Here is a 19186-nt window from a genome sequence, read left to right as displayed (position 1 = left end):
TGTTTTTTTGTTTTGTTTTTTTGTGATGGACTTGGCAGAGATGTGAAGCCTCGTGCCACCATGTGTGTTTGTGTGTACGAGTGTGTATGTGAATGGTAATGTGTGTTTGTTTGGATGTGTATGAATGGCTTTGAGGCGGGGTATATTGCATTTCATCCCTGCTGGTCCATTATTCCTCTTCAGAAGCAGAGAATCTGGAACACTCTTTAACAGTTGGCTCTGTCACTATTCATCTTCCAGTCATCTCAGCAAAAACTCTTGTCCTGTCCTCCTTTTACCACCAAGTACTTTCTCCCTTCCGTTATGTCCCTTCTTCCTTCCGTGTCTCTTGTTACAAGGCAGTGGACAGCCCTTTGTCCAGCCAAAGCTGCCCTCTTTTGTTTGTGCGGCCTTTTTTATCCTTGTGCTAATCGCCGTGGTCGTGTGCCTGAGTTGGACCCCATATTTCACGCTCAGCTCTCCTTTGTTTGACACACCGCCCCTGATAAGAATCCCAATTCTAGGGCCTCTCTGATATTGAAATCCAACAGCGGTGTAGAAAGAGCCTTCAATCATCCATTATCTGTGCTCCAGTGATTACCATTCAATCTCCCAGGGCCCATGCTCCTCATCACCGGCTCCAGAGCTGAGGCCGTCCCCTGAAAGAACCCGCATCCCTTAACGCCTGTGTCACATGCAAGCATATCCATAGATATTTCTGACGCCGTCTTGAGATAGCCCTGCATTGAATGCTGCTGGGAAATGTCAGTGAAATGTCACTCATCGCTCTCCGCTGGAATCTCCTTGTCTCTGATGTGGCCCTGGGTTTTGCGGGACCCTTGTGAGGACACCTTGTGACATTATTGGGTTTCTTTGTCCCTAAATGGCCATTGAATTTTCAATTCTCTTTTTTTTGTTCACAGACTAGGATTGCTCTTTTTCTTTTTACATAAGGCTACGTTGCTTTTAATGTCACAGACTTAATTGGCTGTTTTTAAGAAGGAATTAGTTGATTATTTATAAGTTGCACATTAATGCCTCTTTAAATGGTTCAAAGGCAGTGTCTGCTCCTCTGCTGGCCTGTGGCCATTGTTCTCTTTTAGAGGATGTGCTTGTGCCTCGCAGCATTTGCATTTTTGCACTAAATGGAATTTTCTGCATTGACAGACAAGGCAAGGCAAACAAAGCAATAACAAAAACAAAACATTTAAGTATGCATCGCTGTGCATTGTCTGCCTCTTCTTACAGAAAGCAGCCTTTGATGTGTTAATATTGATAGTCTGTGTTTCATTGTCAAGTGGTGGTTGTGGCTGAAAGAGAAATATTGGCCAAATCTTCCTGTGTCTCTCCACTGCAACAGGCTGTAATAATATTGAGTTTGATGTCGAACAAAGAGAAAGTATTGTTGGTTGCAGACGCAGGCACAACACATTCTAATTGTGGGCTCCTGTTATCTTAAAAACTAAATGCATCTTTGCCGTACAGTATAACATTAGAATTATGATTAATGCACGATCATCATCTCTGTGTTTCCACCATTTATCCTGCGTATTCTTATTGTTGGGGTTTAAATGTAAGAAAAGCTTTGTGCTGGACAAATCCACTTATCCAACACTCTCTGTTTAGATACACAGCAGCTCTCACTACCTTTGTTCAATGTAGTGTACACATCTTCATTAGTTATGTATAGCCTCTAATTACTACTGATGAGACTCTAGCTGATTTGGGTACAAATCTATAGCTTTTGTTATTCCAATGAGTGTTATTTACCCTCAGATCTCCAAGCCAGGGGGCTTTGGAATGGGGCTTTGTGCAGGCAGATATTGCCGGGCCGCTCAAGCTACACCCACTTGTTTTTGTATCTGCCGACTTTGACAAAATCCCGTTTGCCTCCCCCCCACATCATCACCCGTCTGCGTGGATGTATGGCACTTCCCGCTCCTCCATCTGTTTTTGTGCTCCCATGAAAAGGTCCATTATAATCTGCAGGATGCACAGTTGACGTGCCGCTAGCTCCGCTTGAGCCAATCAAGGCAGCGCACTGAACTTAGGCCACGAATCCAAGAGGCCCGAACCCCTCCTCCAAGTTAATTTTGATTATCTGGGCTCTCTGTCTGAGATCTTCAGTTGAACAAGTTTTTATAACAACATTGTCTCCATCATCCCTTTTCCCCTATAAAAGCTTCCACACTGAATGGGGCTCTATGCATGCCCACTGGATGATGGCAGGCTCCTGATTAACCCTGGAGTGACTAGCTAATGTCATTGAAGGAGGGCCACCTGGCTGTGAGACTGTACAGTCAGCTGCCACTGAAGGGCCAGAATAGGAGACGACCAGGTGTTGGGCTCCAGCCCCCCTAATTGTTGCCATGTAATAGCCTGCTTGACTGCACAATATAGCCCAGGGGCGAGGATTAGGAAAAAGCTGTTGCCAACACAGAAGTCCATTTTCTTTTTTGCCCAAGGTTTTGTGTGTGGGTTTCTCTCTGTGCGCATGCTTGTGTGTGTATACATATATACATCTCACTTTGCCATCCTCCTCATCCATTAAAATTGTAGCAGGTAGAAGGCTGGGCCCCTTTTCCTGGCTGTCTCCCAGCCCCTTACTCACCCAGCACATTAATCTCAAACGTACACCACTATAAACTTGGTTTCAGATTGGGAAGGCCAAAAGGTCAAATGTAAGAGGGATGCTAAACCTACGTTTATGTGCAGCTTGTCGCCTGAAAGTAATTTACAGACGTATTTTGGGTCTGAGTGCTCACTGTAGGAAAAAATGTCACAAAACATTATTGCCTTGCAACAAAAATCATATCCTTGGCTCTTCAACAACTAGATATTCATCCATCATTATTCACATAATTTTGACGAAATGATATGAACAAATTGGCAGTCCGGAGTCTGCATATGAAATTTTTAGATAAGAGTTCATATCTCATTGTAGTCACAATGGCATTGATTGAAATATGTCCAAAATGCAAATATGAGGGCAAATGAAATCACTCTTGCCCCAAGTAACTAACCCTCTCCGCTCTGTGCATTCACCACAGCTGTGATCATATGTAACCTGGCGCTAATCATTATCATTCCCGCTAAATGCCTGGCATTTTGCATAAGGCCAGGCAGCCTAATTGGCCCGGTGAACCTTTTCATAGAGGGGGCAATGGAGGGACAAGAGACTTCATGTGCAGGATGTCTTGGCAGCAGACAGAGATGCTTGGCGTTAAGGCATCAAGGTTATTCTGTTGCAGATGCCACAAGCATCATTAAAATTGCAGAGGCCTGTGTTCATTTTGTTTTAATATTTCATCGGCGCTTGTCTGAACAGTGTTATCGTATGGTTAAAATCAGAGCCATTTGGCATGACCCGGAGTTGGCACACTCCTCGTGCAATTTAAGTGTCAGACTGGTTTTCTAGATGTGTCAAATAGATTATAGAACATCAGGGCGCTTTGATTGCTGCTAGGCTTTGAGGTGGGTACAAGTGGGCAGAACCTGAGTTCGAGCCTGTGGCCTTTTAATAATTATCACACTATAAATTTCATCATGGAAGTTGGAGGAGAGAAGAGGTGAAATGCCTCACAAGTAATCAGATGGATTTCAATCAAAGTCTAGGTTGAGGGTGCCCTTCCCTGTTTCATCTTTGACTTTTTATTAAAAGTTCAAATTGAGATCAGATAGATGCTGTTGTTCCCTGTCTCGAATCTGAACCATTCAAATATCAGGAACTGAAGGAAAAATATGACGCATATTCACCTCAGATAGCTCATAAGATGCACACCTTTGTTCTGACCTAATAATGTTTCCAGAAGGCTGAGGCATTCATGTCACTCTGGCCATCGTCACTGACAAAGGGAACCTTCAGAGAGAACTCTCACCCAGCCAGTCACAGAACTGTATCTGTTAATCTTCATCCCTATCAGCCTTTTTGCTCATCTTATTATGACTTTCTGTTAATGCATGGTGGAGGCCTGTGTGACTGTCTGGCTATAATGGGCCTGTGTTTGATTAATCATGTCGATCCATTGTGTTTCACATCTAAGGCTGCAGCGTTAGGACTCATCAATGGAGACCAGAGTCCTTTGAAAAGGAGATTGGTTACAGACTCAGCTCATCTGAATACACAAGCCCAGTAGGCTTTGATGGCAGTCATGTTGTGTTGAACAAACCATACTACAACAAATTGTGATGTCGCCAGGTATCTTGTGGCTGTCCTGTTTCTCTGTGAGGATGACTTGCTTTATCATTTATTTTCTGTGAACCCCCAACAATCAGCAGGTCCTAACATAGTTGAGGGGTCAACATTGACTTTGGTGTAGGTGCTGGTCTTATGATTTGCTGTGGAGCAGAAATCGATTTTTAGTGTCCCCCAGAGGAATGGTGGGCTGCCAGAGACTTGAGAAAATGGGTGACCACTTCCTCCAGTCGTCTCATAAATAACCTGGTCATGCCAGCTAGCAGACATCAGATTTTGTCTGCAGCTGTGGCAAACCTGTGTGAAATCACTGATGGGCAGTGATGATGTCACAGGTTAGCAGTGATGTCACAGCCATAACTTCCCATCCCGCTGTCTGAATGCCAGATGGACGGTAGAGAGGTGTGAAGGTTGGAGCTTAGAAAGCTCTTGCTATGGGAAACTCACCCCTCAGGAGGTGTCATTAACCTGGGCTTTCTGTTTGACCCGAGTCCTTTGGGACTCCTGAGCTTCAGTTTCCTGGTCCTGCTCCTAATTAGTCTACTTGTTAAAACTCTCTGAAACCAGCTATTCCTCTAGAGTATCTGATGTTGTGTATGTCTATGCACACCCAGGGAATGAACACACAAACACCTCCACTCATCATAATGCACCTGTGACACATTCAGACATTTTCTGTCCCGCTGCTGTGTCTACAGCAAAAAGCTGTTTAATGAGACACCAAGGTTTGAGTAGCTGCCATATAAAATGGGAGTGGGACACACACACACACACACTATACAATCACCCTACTGGCTAGTTTCTGTCATACACGCTCTCACTTTATCCATCTCAATCTGTTGTTCCTTCCCACTCTGCCATTATTCCAGCAGCCAGCTTTATTGCCACATTCACTCTCTCTGTCCCCTATCTTTCATTCTCTCCGTGTCTCTCCGTCTAAATGTCTCTGTCTTCCTCCCCGTTTTCCCATAATCACCTCGCACCTCTAAGGGCCTCTGCTGAGACGAGCTTCACACCTCAGCCCTCGCTGTGACAACAGGTACCGCTGGCACTCACCGCCTGGCCTGTCTCCAATCAACACCTGCTCGTCTTTATCCCTCTTTCTTCCCTCCCTCCTTTCCATCTCCACCTTCTTTCTCCATAGTTCTATCCCTTGTTTTTGTGTCTCCACCAATCCCTTTTCCCTGTGCATCCCCTCTGTACATTTCCCAGCCTCTGCCATTTTTTTCTGCCTCTTATCTCCTTTTCCATAATGAGTAACATTTTATCCATATGCAGTCCAATCGATTTCTCCATACCAGTCCCTCCTGGAGATGGCACTGTGATCTCCTGTTGATTTGAACATGTTACACCAGTCTGCTTTCATTACCTCCTATGGTAGCCGGTGTAATGGCTGGTAACAACAGCCTGTATGCAAGTAATTTAAAGGTGTGTCTAGCCTGTCTTTGCCACCAATCATTTTTCAAAGAACACTTTTTTTCCCCTCTTAGTTCACCACCTAAGCAGGAGACATAACCCCTAAATGTGTCCATATGGGTGGACAGTCTTTGTGTGATATCCAGCAATACTGCAGTGAGGTACGGTATGAGGAGGTGAGGCACTATGCCTCTCAACGAACAAATAATGACCACATCTGCTTTTTTACCCTGCTTACACTGGCACCCCGGCGCAACCATGCACCCCCCTACCCACCCTCCCATCCCTTCCTCTTAACAGGCCAATTATGTGACTGCTGGGAGTCAATGGCGCTGTGAGTTACTCCTGAGCTCCTCTCCTCACCAAGGTCAAGCTGATTGGCCCAGGTTAATGGGCAGATGTGGGGCTAAGAGAGGAGGGGGTCAAGCACCTAGAGGCACCATCCACCTCATCTCTAAACTGTCCCCTCTTCACTACAAGAGCCCCTTTTACCACCAGCGCTTCTACAAACAGGATTAACCTTGGCTGCTCCGGTGGAGATCTGAGGAGCGTAGAAGTGGTTCCTCCCCATGCATGGCAGCGTTTTTTAATAGGCGTTGAGATTTTTAAATGTCCTTCAAGTAAAACCCCCAGAATCATGAGGCGTGATGGTCAGCCGAGGGTCCTCTCTGGTGATAATGTAAAGCTACGGTATATCCTGATTGTGTCTATGTTGGGTAAAGGTGTTTTTTTTTTAGCTTAATGAAAGTCTGTGTTAGACTGTAATCAGCTGTCCTTCACAGACAGTGCTAAAGCAGCATATTGCTCTCGTTTAATCAGTAACAATAAACACAGCCCTAGATTTCTTTTTGATACTATTTTTGATACAAAATGAGTTCCTCATCTCCAGCTGCTTCTGCAGAATCTGTAGTGAAATAGTCACAAGTTGGATTTCCCCCCAGAGATCAATAAAGTATTTCTGATTCTGATTCTGGGTCTCAGATAGTCTCTGTTCTTACACATTTTGAGACTATCTCTCTTGTTATCTATATTGGTGTTGACTTCTGAACCAACTACCTGCCTCCTCGACACCCTACCAGCTAAACTTTTTAAAGATGTCTGGCCATTTCTGGGACCTACAATGCTGAACATTGTTAATTTTGTCACTTATGATTTCCATTGTGCCCACAAGCTTTAAGACTGTGGTTAAACCTCTACTTAAAAAATCCACACCTTGATCCAGGGTCTCTGAATGATTATCGAGCAGTTTCTAACCTTCCATTCTTTTCAACAGTACTAGAAAGAGTTTGGTCTGAGCAACTTTTGGCCCATATATTTAACAGTAATCTTTCTGAACCTTTTCGATCTTTTTACAGGGCCTTCTCAGGCACTTACTAAAGTGGTAAATGATCCTCTGCTTACTACTCTCTATAGATTCAGATTCTACCTCTGTGCTTCTATTACTGGATCTCAGTGCAGCTTTTGACACCATAGATCACTGTATACTCCGAGACTGACTGGAAAATCAATTTGGCGTCTCTGGCCCGGCTCTCACGTGGTTAAAGTCTTTCCTATCTGAAAGAACAGTGTGTTTCCTATAGTGATACTACATCAACATTTTCTGATGTGAAATATGGAGTACCTCAGGGCTCTACTCTTGGCCCTCTCCTTTTCTCGCTTTATATTTCACCTCTTGGCCAAATTATACACAGTCATGGAATTGATGAAATGGGCTTGCCCCTTCATATCTGTCTGATCTCCTTGAACTTTACATTTAAACCCATGGTCTCCGCTCTCAGAATACAGGGCTTCTGTCTGTCCCCAGAGTTAAAAAGAAGTCAGCTGGCTGCAGGGCCTTTTCCTGTCGTGTCCCCTTCCTCCCAGTCTGAATCTTTGCAGGCTTTAATATCCAAACTTAAAACTCATCTTGTCGCCTTAACTTTCAGTTGGTTACTTGTCCTTTAATTACTTCAGACCATGTACTTATTCTTCCAACAGATTTCGATGAATCTATTCAGCCTAGTACTTATAGTCCATGTTTGTCCTGCAGACGAGAATATTGTAAACTCTCTGAAAACCACTGCATCTCTCTAACCCTCTGTTTGTTTCTTTCTCCTGGTGCCAGATGTTTTGGATCTGGACCTTTGTCCTCCAGGAGATTCAGCCTCTCCTCTTGTCTGTCTCCCTCTGTGTGCTTTCTCCTTTCTCCTATCTGTATGAATGGTGTGCTTGAGCTTTGCCTCTAGTGTATGTGTAGCCTGTCCTCTTTCCAGGTCTCCTTGGTGGAGAGGAGGTTGTATGGCTCAGGTCCTATCTGTTTTGAACTTGACTTGACAATGAAAACTTCCTACTTAATCAGAGACATTTCAGCCTTAGGCAACGCACTCTTACAAACTCAGGCACCCTCCCTGCACCCGCCATCTGACTTATGTGCCTTAGAAGCGGATAGAAATTGAGCTTAAGTAGTGAAATGTCAGTATGGGGCGTCTTAAGATCCCTTCTAATGCTCCTTTTCCTAATCTGGACCTTCACCCCCTGCCCTGCCTTATCAACAGATTAACTGTGTGTGGGAGTCTCTGTCTGTCTGTCTCATTCTTTCTGTTCATTTATGCAATTACTGCAAAAGGAGAGTTTAGACCATTAACAAAAAACAAAAATCTCCCTTCATTGTTTTGTAGAAATAAAGCACAAAACAGGCTTCCGGTCTGGGATTTTGGCAGGGCTACTCAGGGAACGATTGGCCTGAACCCACTCTAGTCTTAACTAGTCTCCCAGTCCCTGCTGCTGACAGCCATCCCTATAGCATGATGCTGCAACCAATGCAATGTCAGGATGTTATTCCTGAGGTGTTGAGCGTTATCTTGTCTTCACCAGATATAGCGCTGGTGTTCACTTGGCATCCAGACCAAATAGTTGTTTTGTGCCATCATGCTCTCAGAATCCCTGATAGTCCATTTGACAAACTCCAGATGGGGTGTCACACAGTTTGGTTCTTTGTCATCTACTGACCAAGACCATTATGACATTTGGTTTAGTTTTGCTGCATGGTAAGCTCTAGAAAGAATCTTGATGGTTCAAAATATATTGCATTTCACAATTATGGAACGCATTTGGCTCTTTTGAACCTTCAGTTCTTAAACAGTTTTGATTAATACCTTTTCCAGAGTCTGTCTTAACACAGTTCCATCTCATAGGTCTGCCTGGTGTTCACTCTGTGAACTGTAAGACCTTTTATTGACAGGTGAGCATAAAAGTGTACTTTCTGAAGCCGTGATGCATTAACGTCCTGCTGACAGTGTGTGTGTGTGTTCAAAAGATGTTGAGTGTGTATGTGTGTGTGAGTGTCAGAGGCCAGTGATGGCGTGAGGCCTTTTGTCAGCAGGGGGACTGAGGAACACAAAGACGGAGGCTGGATGGTCAGGATGCTGCTCTCCAGAGAGACACCAGTTCAGAGGTCAACATAGGCTCTTTTAGGGAACAGTGTGGGTGGAGGGCGTGAGTGTGTGTGTTGTGCCTACTTATGCTCAAACGCCTATGTGTGAGCATGTGTTCGTGTCTGCATGCGCTGGGTGGGGTTACACACGGCACAAAATAGATCCCAGTGGACAGGCATTTTCAGGACAGGTCCCTGAGGACGGAGAGGAGAAAAAAGGGGAGAGAGGTGATGATGAGGGTTGGTGGCGGTTGGCCGACGGGGTCCAGCAGGGATGGAGCAGCCTGCTAATGAAGAGCCATCTGAGGCCTCCATTCACCTTGAACATGGGCCACTGCAGCTGCCCTGACCTTGGCTTTGATCCACAAAGATGCTTGACCCCCACCATTCCCCAAGAGCAACCCCCCTGCCATCTGGACAGCATGCATGCATATGTATACATACATGCACACACCCACAGATACATATGCATGTACACGTGGGCCGACTCATACACATGCACATATTCTTCACAGGTCTGATGTTGTTGCGTCCTGTCTCTGGTGGTGTTTGTTCAGCCACCATTTATTTTTTGGCATGTGAGCTGCATTTTGTGTGTTTGTGCATAATTGACCTGTGCGTTTGTGTATTAGTGTATGTGTTTGGGATACACACCTACACTCTGACACCACATGCCAACCATAAGTCACTGCCTTTGTCACCACTAGCAACAAAAGAGAGGGCAAGCAGCAGACAGGAAGGGAAAGGGCCGCCATCCACTAATACACATTATCCCAAATGTGTAAATGTTGTAGTTAATAGACTGGATTTGTGCCTGTACTCTTTATAGCCAATACTCCTCCCCCACCTTCATAACACCCTAACACCAGCCTCCATGTCTCTAGATATCAGTCCCCTACTAAAATTGTTTTACATTAACTCAGACCTGGGAGATTTTTCTTCTTCTCCTCACTATCCCAATGGTTGCCACGCTCCGTAGACATTACATTGGTTTCCCTCTCTTCTCCCTAATAGGAATGCAGCCGCTTGGAACATAGGGGTTCCTTGGAAATTCCCAAAGTGGCGCAACACCCTCTCCTCCCACACACTGGCTTGTCTTGCTTGTCTGCCCAGTTCAGCTGTAAATGACAGTTATGTCACGGGTGACTTACGTTGCAGTCCATCTGTGGAAATGTAGACCTGTCTGCATTTTCCCTTTTATAAATTTCATCCCTAGCTTTATGAGACTTTTTGTTTAGCATGAAATATAGTGGAGCTTTTTGCAATACAGTAATACAGCTCATCATATTTTGTGGTCCATCTTCCCAGAGAAGTTAGTGACAAACATAAAGCTTAGCCAGGCCAGCAGTAGCTGCAGCTTATTTTTTTCCCCCAAAAGTAGGTCAGTGTCAGGGGGTTTGGTGTCCATGGCATGGACATAGTCTTTGCGTCACTGTTCTGGACGTGTCCCTTGATTAAGTTACTGCATGGAGGCAGCAGCATCTGTGCATATGCAGGGGAACAAGCTGTGCCCATGGCTTAGTAATTAGAGACGAGCAGAAAGATGAGGGAGTGCGAGAGAGAGGAGGCAAGATTACCTCTCACTGTGCATCAGGTCTGATTTCTGTGCAGCAATTTTTTTACCCATAGATAGCATCATACATTTACTTAAGTAAGCTAATTATGGCTCTCGCTTTCACTCCTCTCCAAAATACCTTTTTTTAGTCTCCCTCCCTCCCCGCCTGTCTTTCGCCCTGGCAGCCTGTCATATATTTCTCTTTGAAAATTCTGCACTATCTCCCTTCATTTTATTCTTTGAAGTTTTTTTTCTCACCCACTATAATCCATTGGTCTAACTTGGATAGAGGGCAGCGGAAGGAAGTAGTGGAGGAGAGGCGTGTGTCAGAGTCAGAGAGAGCGTCTGCTCCAGCTGGAGTCAATATTTGCTTTAGGAATCTCAATAACAGGCCTCCAGTCATCTGCATCTCTGATAATGGACAGCCATATGGCTCTGTTGACCCACGCTGTGCCGAGCTTCTCTTTCTCTCTCCTCGTCCTTCCATGTCTTTAATTCGTCGGCTTCCTTCTAACTTCTCTCATACTATATTTTGTCTTCCACTTATTACCTATCTGGGCACATTTTGTTCTTTTACAAACATCTTTCCTCTCTGTCTGTCATCCATAAAAGCCTGGATATGACCTACCACACAGAGCTGTGACCCAAGTTACCATGGCAGCAGAGACTGGGATGCCCACTCTTTGTCCAATACTGTTTCCAGCAAGTGACAGAAAACAGTGACGTTGCATGTCTGGCTGTGACTGGAAGACCGATATAGAGCTCAAGAGGGAAGTGCTTTTATGTGCTTAAAGTCATGCTGCTCTGCATCTCTTAAATGGCGATGTTGGACCTGTAGAGAATGGCCAATTAGATACAGTATATTTGTTGACAGGTCTTACAGCCTACTTAATCTCGGGGGGGGGGGGGGGGGGGGGGGGTTTGTCTTTCCATTTTTCTTTTCCTACTTGAGGTAGAAAATATGAGCTTTAATTTTAATGGATTTCTCAGTGTTCTGTCCTGACAAGTTGTGTGTTTATCCAAACATCTCATTTTGCAACAAAATGTCAAAAACCACTCTCTCAGCAGTGTAAACATACCATTTACCTGAGTGTACAAACCCATCCTCCTCCCCATCTTCCTCTGTTACCCTATCCTTTGTCTTACTCTGCCCTCTGTCCATCTCTGCTTGTCCCTGTGAGCAGCTTGGCCATCGTACTCTCTGGTGCCTCCCGGCTCAGGTGCCCGTCACCCCCGCTTTGCCACGGTTCCCTCAAAGCCATTGGTCATGGCTGCCTTGGCCCCCGCTGTGGCGGCATGTGCCCACTGCAGGCCACCTGCCCAGTCACTGTCTCGTCCTATCTATCTAACCCAGACCAGAGCCTCTCGGCCCAGTCCAGCCTATCTCAGCTCAGCCTGGTTCAGCGTTGGCGTCAGCAACAGCCCAGTGCCACTCCACCCTGGCAGTCGTGATGAGATGAGGGGGAGGGGGGCCTCTGTGTTGAGTGACTAGAGTTGTGTGTGTGTGTGTGTGTGTGTGTGTGTGTGTGTGTGTGTGTGTGTGTGTGTGAGAGAGTGAGAATGCATGTGTTTGTCAAGCAATTTGTTAGGTGTCGTCTATCAAGGAAACATGGCCACAACAGCCGTGAGAATAATCAGACTCAAGCATGCACACACACACAGTTAAATCTCGAAAGGGCTTACTATCATTATGCTACAGATAGACCTTTTTATTCCAATAGTTCCCTGCACCATATTTTGTCCAGCACTTGCCTCCATTCCACAACAGACTTTGCACAATATATCTATGATAATGATATGATAATGGCCATCAGAATGTTTTCCACCCTCACCCGGCAGCCATTTTGCAGGCTTATTTATTTATTTATTAATTTGAGCTTTTCCCCATTTCGAATCCGGCCATCCGTCCCGCATGCTGGCTGCCCAGGCTCCAGTCACTGCTTGTCACTCTGAATTTCAAATGGCTCCAATTTTCCCCCTGATGGCACGGAGAAGTGGCAGGCAGCACATCGGGGAGGGTGGTCCTAGACATGCTGCCTGCAGCAGGGGTTCTATTAGAGAGAAGAGAGGCACGAGGGGGGGTTTGGAGCATCACGCCAGTAGTGATGTATTCGTTCTTTCTTTTTTTATGATTATTTTGGAGACTGCTTTCTCATTTGGGGCTGTGTGGCATGGCTGATTGTTCCATCTTTGCTTCTGGCTGGGTTGCTGGTGGTGGAGCCGCCCTGCCCGGTAAAGCTGCCTCTCACTCTCACACTACATGTATATGCAGTGCAGCACTGAAAAAATGTGATGTGTATCTGTGGCTATGATTTGTTCCTAACTGACAAATTGTGCTATGTACAGATGCATGTTGTGATGACATTGTGAAATTTGATTAAATGTGATGTGAGCATTAGTTTTTATCACAGGCAAAGGCTAACTATATCTTGCTGCCTGGTTTTCTTTCTCCTCCAACATCCCATTATGTTTTGTTCCCTAACGAGAGCTAACCAGCTATGAGGAGCGGGCGCTTTACTTGGAGGCCATTGTTCAGAACCACAGAGAGGTCATGACCTTTGAAGACTTTGCCTCGCAGGTCTTCTCCCCCTCTCCTGGATATCCAGTGAGTGGGACAGGTGAGAAATGAACCACACTGCACCTCTGTCCTCTTTCACGTTCTTTCCACTCTGTTTACACTCCATCCCACTATTTCTTCATCATTTTCCTGTCATGCCTTCTTTCCCCCCTTCTTCGTCATCTCTTTTCTCTCTGTATCAGTCTCTCCTCCTCCTCCACAACACACCTGTTTGCCTCCGTCGCCTCCTCCGCCCCCCTCATTCTCTCTGCTCTTCTTCTTCCACCACGCCTACGCTCACTGATGAATATCAAACGTCGGGCCTGGCTCTTCACGCTCTCCGACTGACTTCAAACACTCTGCTTTCTCCACTTCCTCAAGCCCCACTCATGCTACTTTGTTCATCTCTTCTTGTTTCAAACTGCATCTTTTCCATGCAATTACTTTCCTATGAATATAAGCAGCCTTGTTAAATGGCGGTTGCAGAATGCATGCTTGTGTGTGTGTGTGTGTCTTCATGAGCTCATTCACCAACACTTAAGAGATCCGACCAACAAACAGCAGCTCGCGGATGTCAGCACAGCGCTCTTATCAGTCCGTGATGAATAGAATGGAAAACGTGTCTTATCTTGTTCTTCCTACTTGTACCAGCTCTAATCGATCCACAACAGCACTGAAATCAATACGGGATTGCACTTTTCCACTCTATTGGATCCCAGCACACGTTCTGTTTTGACAAGGAAAGCACTCCACAATGCCACACCATCTTGTCATTTTCAAATCTGTCAGTGCTCGTATGTTTTAAGGTTAGTTTAAAGCGGATGTGGTACTTTTATCCTGTACGGTGGCATGTGAGAATTAAATGTCTGAATTTCCTACACTGTGTGTGTGTGTGTGTGTGTGTGTGTGTGTGTGTGTGTGTGTGTGGGACTTCAGATTCTCAGACGGCAGGTGTGATAATCAGGCTGTTGAAGGTCAGCCACATTACAATACTGTTTGCCCATCTCTCCTGCAGAGGTGTAAAATCTCCCCAGACTGACCTCCAGTCACCTTCTCTCATCCATAGCACCAAACCAGCTTAAAGGGAAGGAATTTAGAAGAGGCTGGAAGGAGAGGGGTTAGAGATGTTAGCCAGGCATGAGAATAACGTTTCACAGCAAGGGACATACACTAATGTGGGAGGCCGGAACATAATGAAGTCACCCTCACTGCAGCGGAAACTCATTCTGAACAGCAATTTGTATTTCTCCAGAATCTATGCGCATAAATACATTAATAGATTGATGTGAGGGTGTGTATGTGTATATCCATTCATGTTTTATCCAGGACTCATACTGTAGCACAGTCACTTTCTTGTAGGGTAACCAGTGTAACAGTGCTGTTGAGTAATTTCACAAATCGCCTTTGTTTTGCAATTTTCTGAAAAGGGGGCATGTTTAATCTCTTAAATACTGTCAAGTTCATCGGTGGATCCGTCATAAAAAATGTAGAGAAGAATTGTTCAAACCCGCAGAGCTGTATTTTAATTCTAGTGGAGTTTCCAAAGTTTTAACAATGAATTTTAGCAAAATAAATATAAAATTGTGCAGGCAAATCTAGAATATATATATTTAATGTTATGGTGTAACCATCTAGGGTTTGCATATTTCACTGTTCAGTAAAAGCATCATATACCTTCACTGAAGTGCTGGCAGAGGCAGACACAGAATATACTGTGTATGTGCCATAGAGTGCGAAAGAAAAGTGATTTTTTTTCTAAATGTGAAGAACTGATGACAGAAAAATCACCAATTTAAGATGTAAAACCTAAAGTGTTCATAAGAAAACACACACACACATACCAGGTGCAACTACTACAGCTGAAACTAATAATTTATTTATTTTCTTGATTCATCTTTTAGTCTATAAAATGTCAAAAAGATTGGGAAAATGCAATCATGATTCCCCCAATGATCCAAGCTAATCTATTCAAACAGCCCGAAACCCGAAGGTGTTCAGAAAACCTGCAAAATCCCCACTTGATAAACTAGAACCAGTGAATGTTTGGTGTTTTTGCTTTAAAAGAATTTCTATCAATCAACTAGTTCATTAATTGATTCTAGCTAACTCCTCCCAGCTGCCACAGTGGTTTGTGTGTGTTTTCATGTATTCTTATAAACTGTATTTATAAATTGAAGGCTGCTCTGTTGCAAAAACACATTGACATGATGTATTTAATGCCTTAGGCCACATATGTATGTGTATATATATATATATATATATATATATATATATATATATATATATATATATATATATATATATCCTCTGTGTCCCATCGAGCATATAGCTTCAGTCTAACAGTGATGGCTGGCTGACACTGCTCCTCATTCTCACCCTTCTGAAATGGGCTACCTCCCTTCCATGCCTTGTGTGTGTGTGTTGTGTGTGTGTGTTGTGTGTGTGTGTGTATGTGTGTGTTTGTCCATCCATATGTCTGTCTGTCCATCCATCCTGCTCTGGCTCCCATTGCTGCCACTAACATGTCATCCATGCTCCATGACAGCGTGCAGGCGTTGGCCGGGGATGGTTTGGGACATGGAGTACCCCTGGGCCAAACTGGACTGTAAGACTCTGCCTGCTTCCTCACCACTAGGCATGACGCCCAGCCACAGCCCACCAACATGCATCCACCCATTCACTCATTTAGGTCACTGTGAACCCCACCACCATCAAATAACATGGGGGCTGCACTTGATTCAGCCCTTTTGTAAAAAGCAAAGCTGGTCAGTACAGATTATGCATGCTAATTGCTAAATGAAGCACCCCTGCAGTGTTTCACCAGTTTTGCTGTCAGACATTTAACCTCGGCCCCCTCCTGTCCATCATCCATCTCTTTTACCTTTTTGGCTTGTCAGTATCCCCCACCGCCTCATCCTCTGTGGTCCTGAATGCAAACTCCTTCTCATCCCGCAACTTCAGACCAGCATCATGGCTTCCTGCATGAGCTAGTCCATCCGCCGTACAGACTCCATCCACAGCGCTCCGGCCTTGCTGTGTCAACACCTGCACTGCTTTGCTCAAGTTATTTTGTGTTCATCCTCTAAACTTTTTTTTTTCTCAAAATGAATAACTGCACATGAGAAGGAGATACTTAAAGCTCCCATGACCCTCTGAGGTTACTTTCTCACCCTAACCCTTTCAAGTAGTAACACCTGTGGTAAATGTTTCTCAGTCTGCTGTTGCCATGTGAACTGCCCACCATTCACCCTTTGGATTTCAAAATTGTCTTACTTTTGAAATCTGTGAACTGGACAGATTTATCAGGTACCATCAGACATTGTGGCCTTCAAGGTATCTTCAGAAAACAAATGGCACTTGTTGATTAACTCATTACCCAAATCAGTTAACCTTTATGACTTCCAGTGACGACTAACCTTGACGCCACACAAGCTGCCTGAACATCCCTCCACTCCAACCCTCAAATCACTGACTTTTCAGCAGTCTTGTGTTGTGTTTCTGCTGCAGTGTGGTATGGTGTGTATGTGTGTGTGTCCACTGCTCTCTCACATGATGCTCTACTCTGTCTCTCCCTTTTTTAGATTAAAAATATCTTAAAGGTCCAAATACTGTAGGTGGCGAAGGTAAGCCCCGAGCCAGACCGGAAGCTTGTTTTCCGTCCAGCGGACTACCTTACCCTTCGCTCGTTCACTCATCTTGGCTGTTTACTCCCCACCCCTCCTTTTTTTTTCATCCAGTACTAACCAAGCTTTATTTACTGAGTGCTCTGACAAAGGGGGAAGGGGAACAGAGAAACCAGGCTGTTTATTTGGGGGTGTGTCCTACTATTTAGGCCAGGCTGGTAATTGAAAGTGATGCACGGTGGGGACAATTAGCACCTGACTAAGTAGCAGCATGAACAATACGGCTACACTTCTGGCCCTCGCTTCTGCATGTGGCGCGCCTTTATCTCTTTCCCCAGCAAACACTTTTCTCTTTTCTCCCCCCCACCCCCCCTCATTTCCTCCTGTTGGAGTGTGCCTGTTTGCCTGGGGCAGACTCTGAGACTAACACCTGCCGCACTGGAAGACGTCTTTGTCATCTAAAGCCTTGTTTGAACTGCTGCAGAGGGGACCAATGGGATAGCAGGGTCATTTAAAGACCCTCTTTGTTATATTTCTCTCTCGGTCTCTCCCTTCTTCTCTTCCATCTGAACTTACTCAGTAACTTACTATGAAAATGAATTCTTACATAAGGCCATCCAGTGAAGAACATCATCTAGAAACCAATGCAACCACAGCCATTAAGTGCCACAGTGGGAGTGATGACTGTTTAGTGCTTCATGTTTTAATGGCCGCTGAACGAAAAGGGAAGTCTGTTGAGTGGGTGGTGAACTCTACCACACTATTGTGTGTTTGTATATTAGCTTTGATAGGTGGTTCCCTTCCTCCTGTCCATCATGTGTCTTTACAGCACATGCAGCTGGAGTGTAGTATAGAAAAACAAAGTGTTTACTGTAGGAATGAAGAATACGGTAAAGAAGGATTTGTTCTGTCCACGAGGCCAGCCCACATTTTTAGCCAAGCCCGTCCCTTTTTTCCTCTATTCATATGCTGATTTGAGAATGTACGTTCGGACCCCCTCACGTCCCCTCTAGCTCCTTCACAATACACACGCCCAATGTTTCATCCATAGTCCAGCCCTCCTCTCCCAGTGAGCCGCGGCCCCGGATGCTGCCGGTGTCCACTGTGCTGCTGAGTGTCTGTTACTCCTGCCATCTGCCATTCTATTTAGCCACTGCAACTTGAGATGCCTCGGAAAAAATGGCAGGAAATAAAAGGATAGGAAAGAAAATAGGCAACCAGATGCCATCTCAACAAAGCAGAAAAGTTGTTTAAACTCAAGGCATGGGGCAGAGGCGGGCGGGGGGCCCCGCGGTTTGGGTTTTGGTCAGGGGCACGCTGAGGAAGTCAGGGCAACGTTCACAATACGTGATTGTCCTCACCAGCATTTCATGCCCACCTCCCGGCTTATTGCTGTTTGCCATCCCATAATCATGGATGTGAAGTTTTTTTGTTCGACAATGGGAAGGTTCCACATGTTCACAACAAAGAGCATAATGTGTAATTTTATTTTCATTCAAAGCATTCTGCTGTCACACTGCGAACTGAATGCTTTTTATTTTATTTATTTCTTTCTTTTGCCCGCAGCTACAAAGGTTACCTCTCATTTTTTGATATCCTATAAGCATCTGGACAAACTGTAGGCCCATTGGGAAGAAAAGGCAGCTTCTCTTTTAACAAGCTTTGCTTTTCTACCGCATGTGAAAGGGGAATGTGATTTCTGAAATCTTTTATTCGCTTTCTCAAATCTTTGTTCTAATGACTTAAGGGGAAGAACAAACTCAAATCCTCACACTTGTTTGTTTTTTTTACAGTTTGCATTGTAAGTTTTGTGAATGCCTGTGAGAATCCTATGAGCGGGGTAATCTTGGTTGTGGGAGCAGCCACATGCATGACAAAGCATGCTGGGATAAACGGCAATCAATGAACCCCTGCCATGTCTGATCAGCTCCATGGTTGTCTTTTTTTTTTTCCTCTCTACAAACTCTCCTTCCGTCTCTCTCCCAGGCTCCTTCACCGGCAGCGGCAGCACCGAAGCCGGAAACACCACCACAGGAGCGGCGGACTCCGTCGACCAGGTTTCTCCCACAATGCCCCGTGCCACAAAGAACCGAGTTTCTGGAAAACTCCGCCGATCAGCCAGCGCTATAAGCAAATCCTCTAACTGAGCTCTTCAACCCGTCCCCCTGTTCCCCCTCCGAGTGCAGCCTTTAATCTTTTCTCGAAGAACCTCACACACCCAGCCGTGACTGCAAGAGATTTTTCTTTTTTTTTCTTTTTTTTTTTTGGCGTGTGTTGTTTTTTCCTCTGTTTTATTTTGTGTCATATAAACATGTAACTGGAGCATATTGCAAGTTTTAATTTAAGTGGCAATCATTGATTTCATTGATACATTTCCATTTGTTGTGGTGTTTAACTTCTTAATCGAGATGGACGTGTGACTAAGCTATTTATGTTCATCCTGGTGGTT

At 44.9% G+C, this 19186-nt stretch overlaps 1 protein-coding gene across 1 annotated transcript in view; it reads left to right on the top strand.

Annotated features, from left to right (window-relative positions):
- Positions 1-18831, top strand: part of ralgapa2 (Ral GTPase activating protein catalytic subunit alpha 2) — an 83797-nt gene extending 64966 nt beyond the window's left edge. The window contains exons 40-42 of the mRNA XM_070920697.1: positions 13054-13175; positions 16696-16737; positions 18724-18831. Coding sequence (XP_070776798.1) covers positions 13054-13175; positions 16696-16700 — 127 coding nt within the window. The 3' untranslated portion in view covers positions 16701-16737; positions 18724-18831. The remainder of the gene's footprint in view (positions 1-13053; positions 13176-16695; positions 16738-18723) is intronic.
- Positions 18832-19186: the final 355 nt, after the last annotated feature.

Source organism: Enoplosus armatus, chromosome 15, assembly GCF_043641665.1.
Source record: "Enoplosus armatus isolate fEnoArm2 chromosome 15, fEnoArm2.hap1, whole genome shotgun sequence".
NCBI lineage: Eukaryota > Metazoa > Chordata > Actinopteri > Centrarchiformes > Enoplosidae > Enoplosus > Enoplosus armatus.
This window is presented reverse-complemented; position numbering and strand designations above follow the sequence as displayed.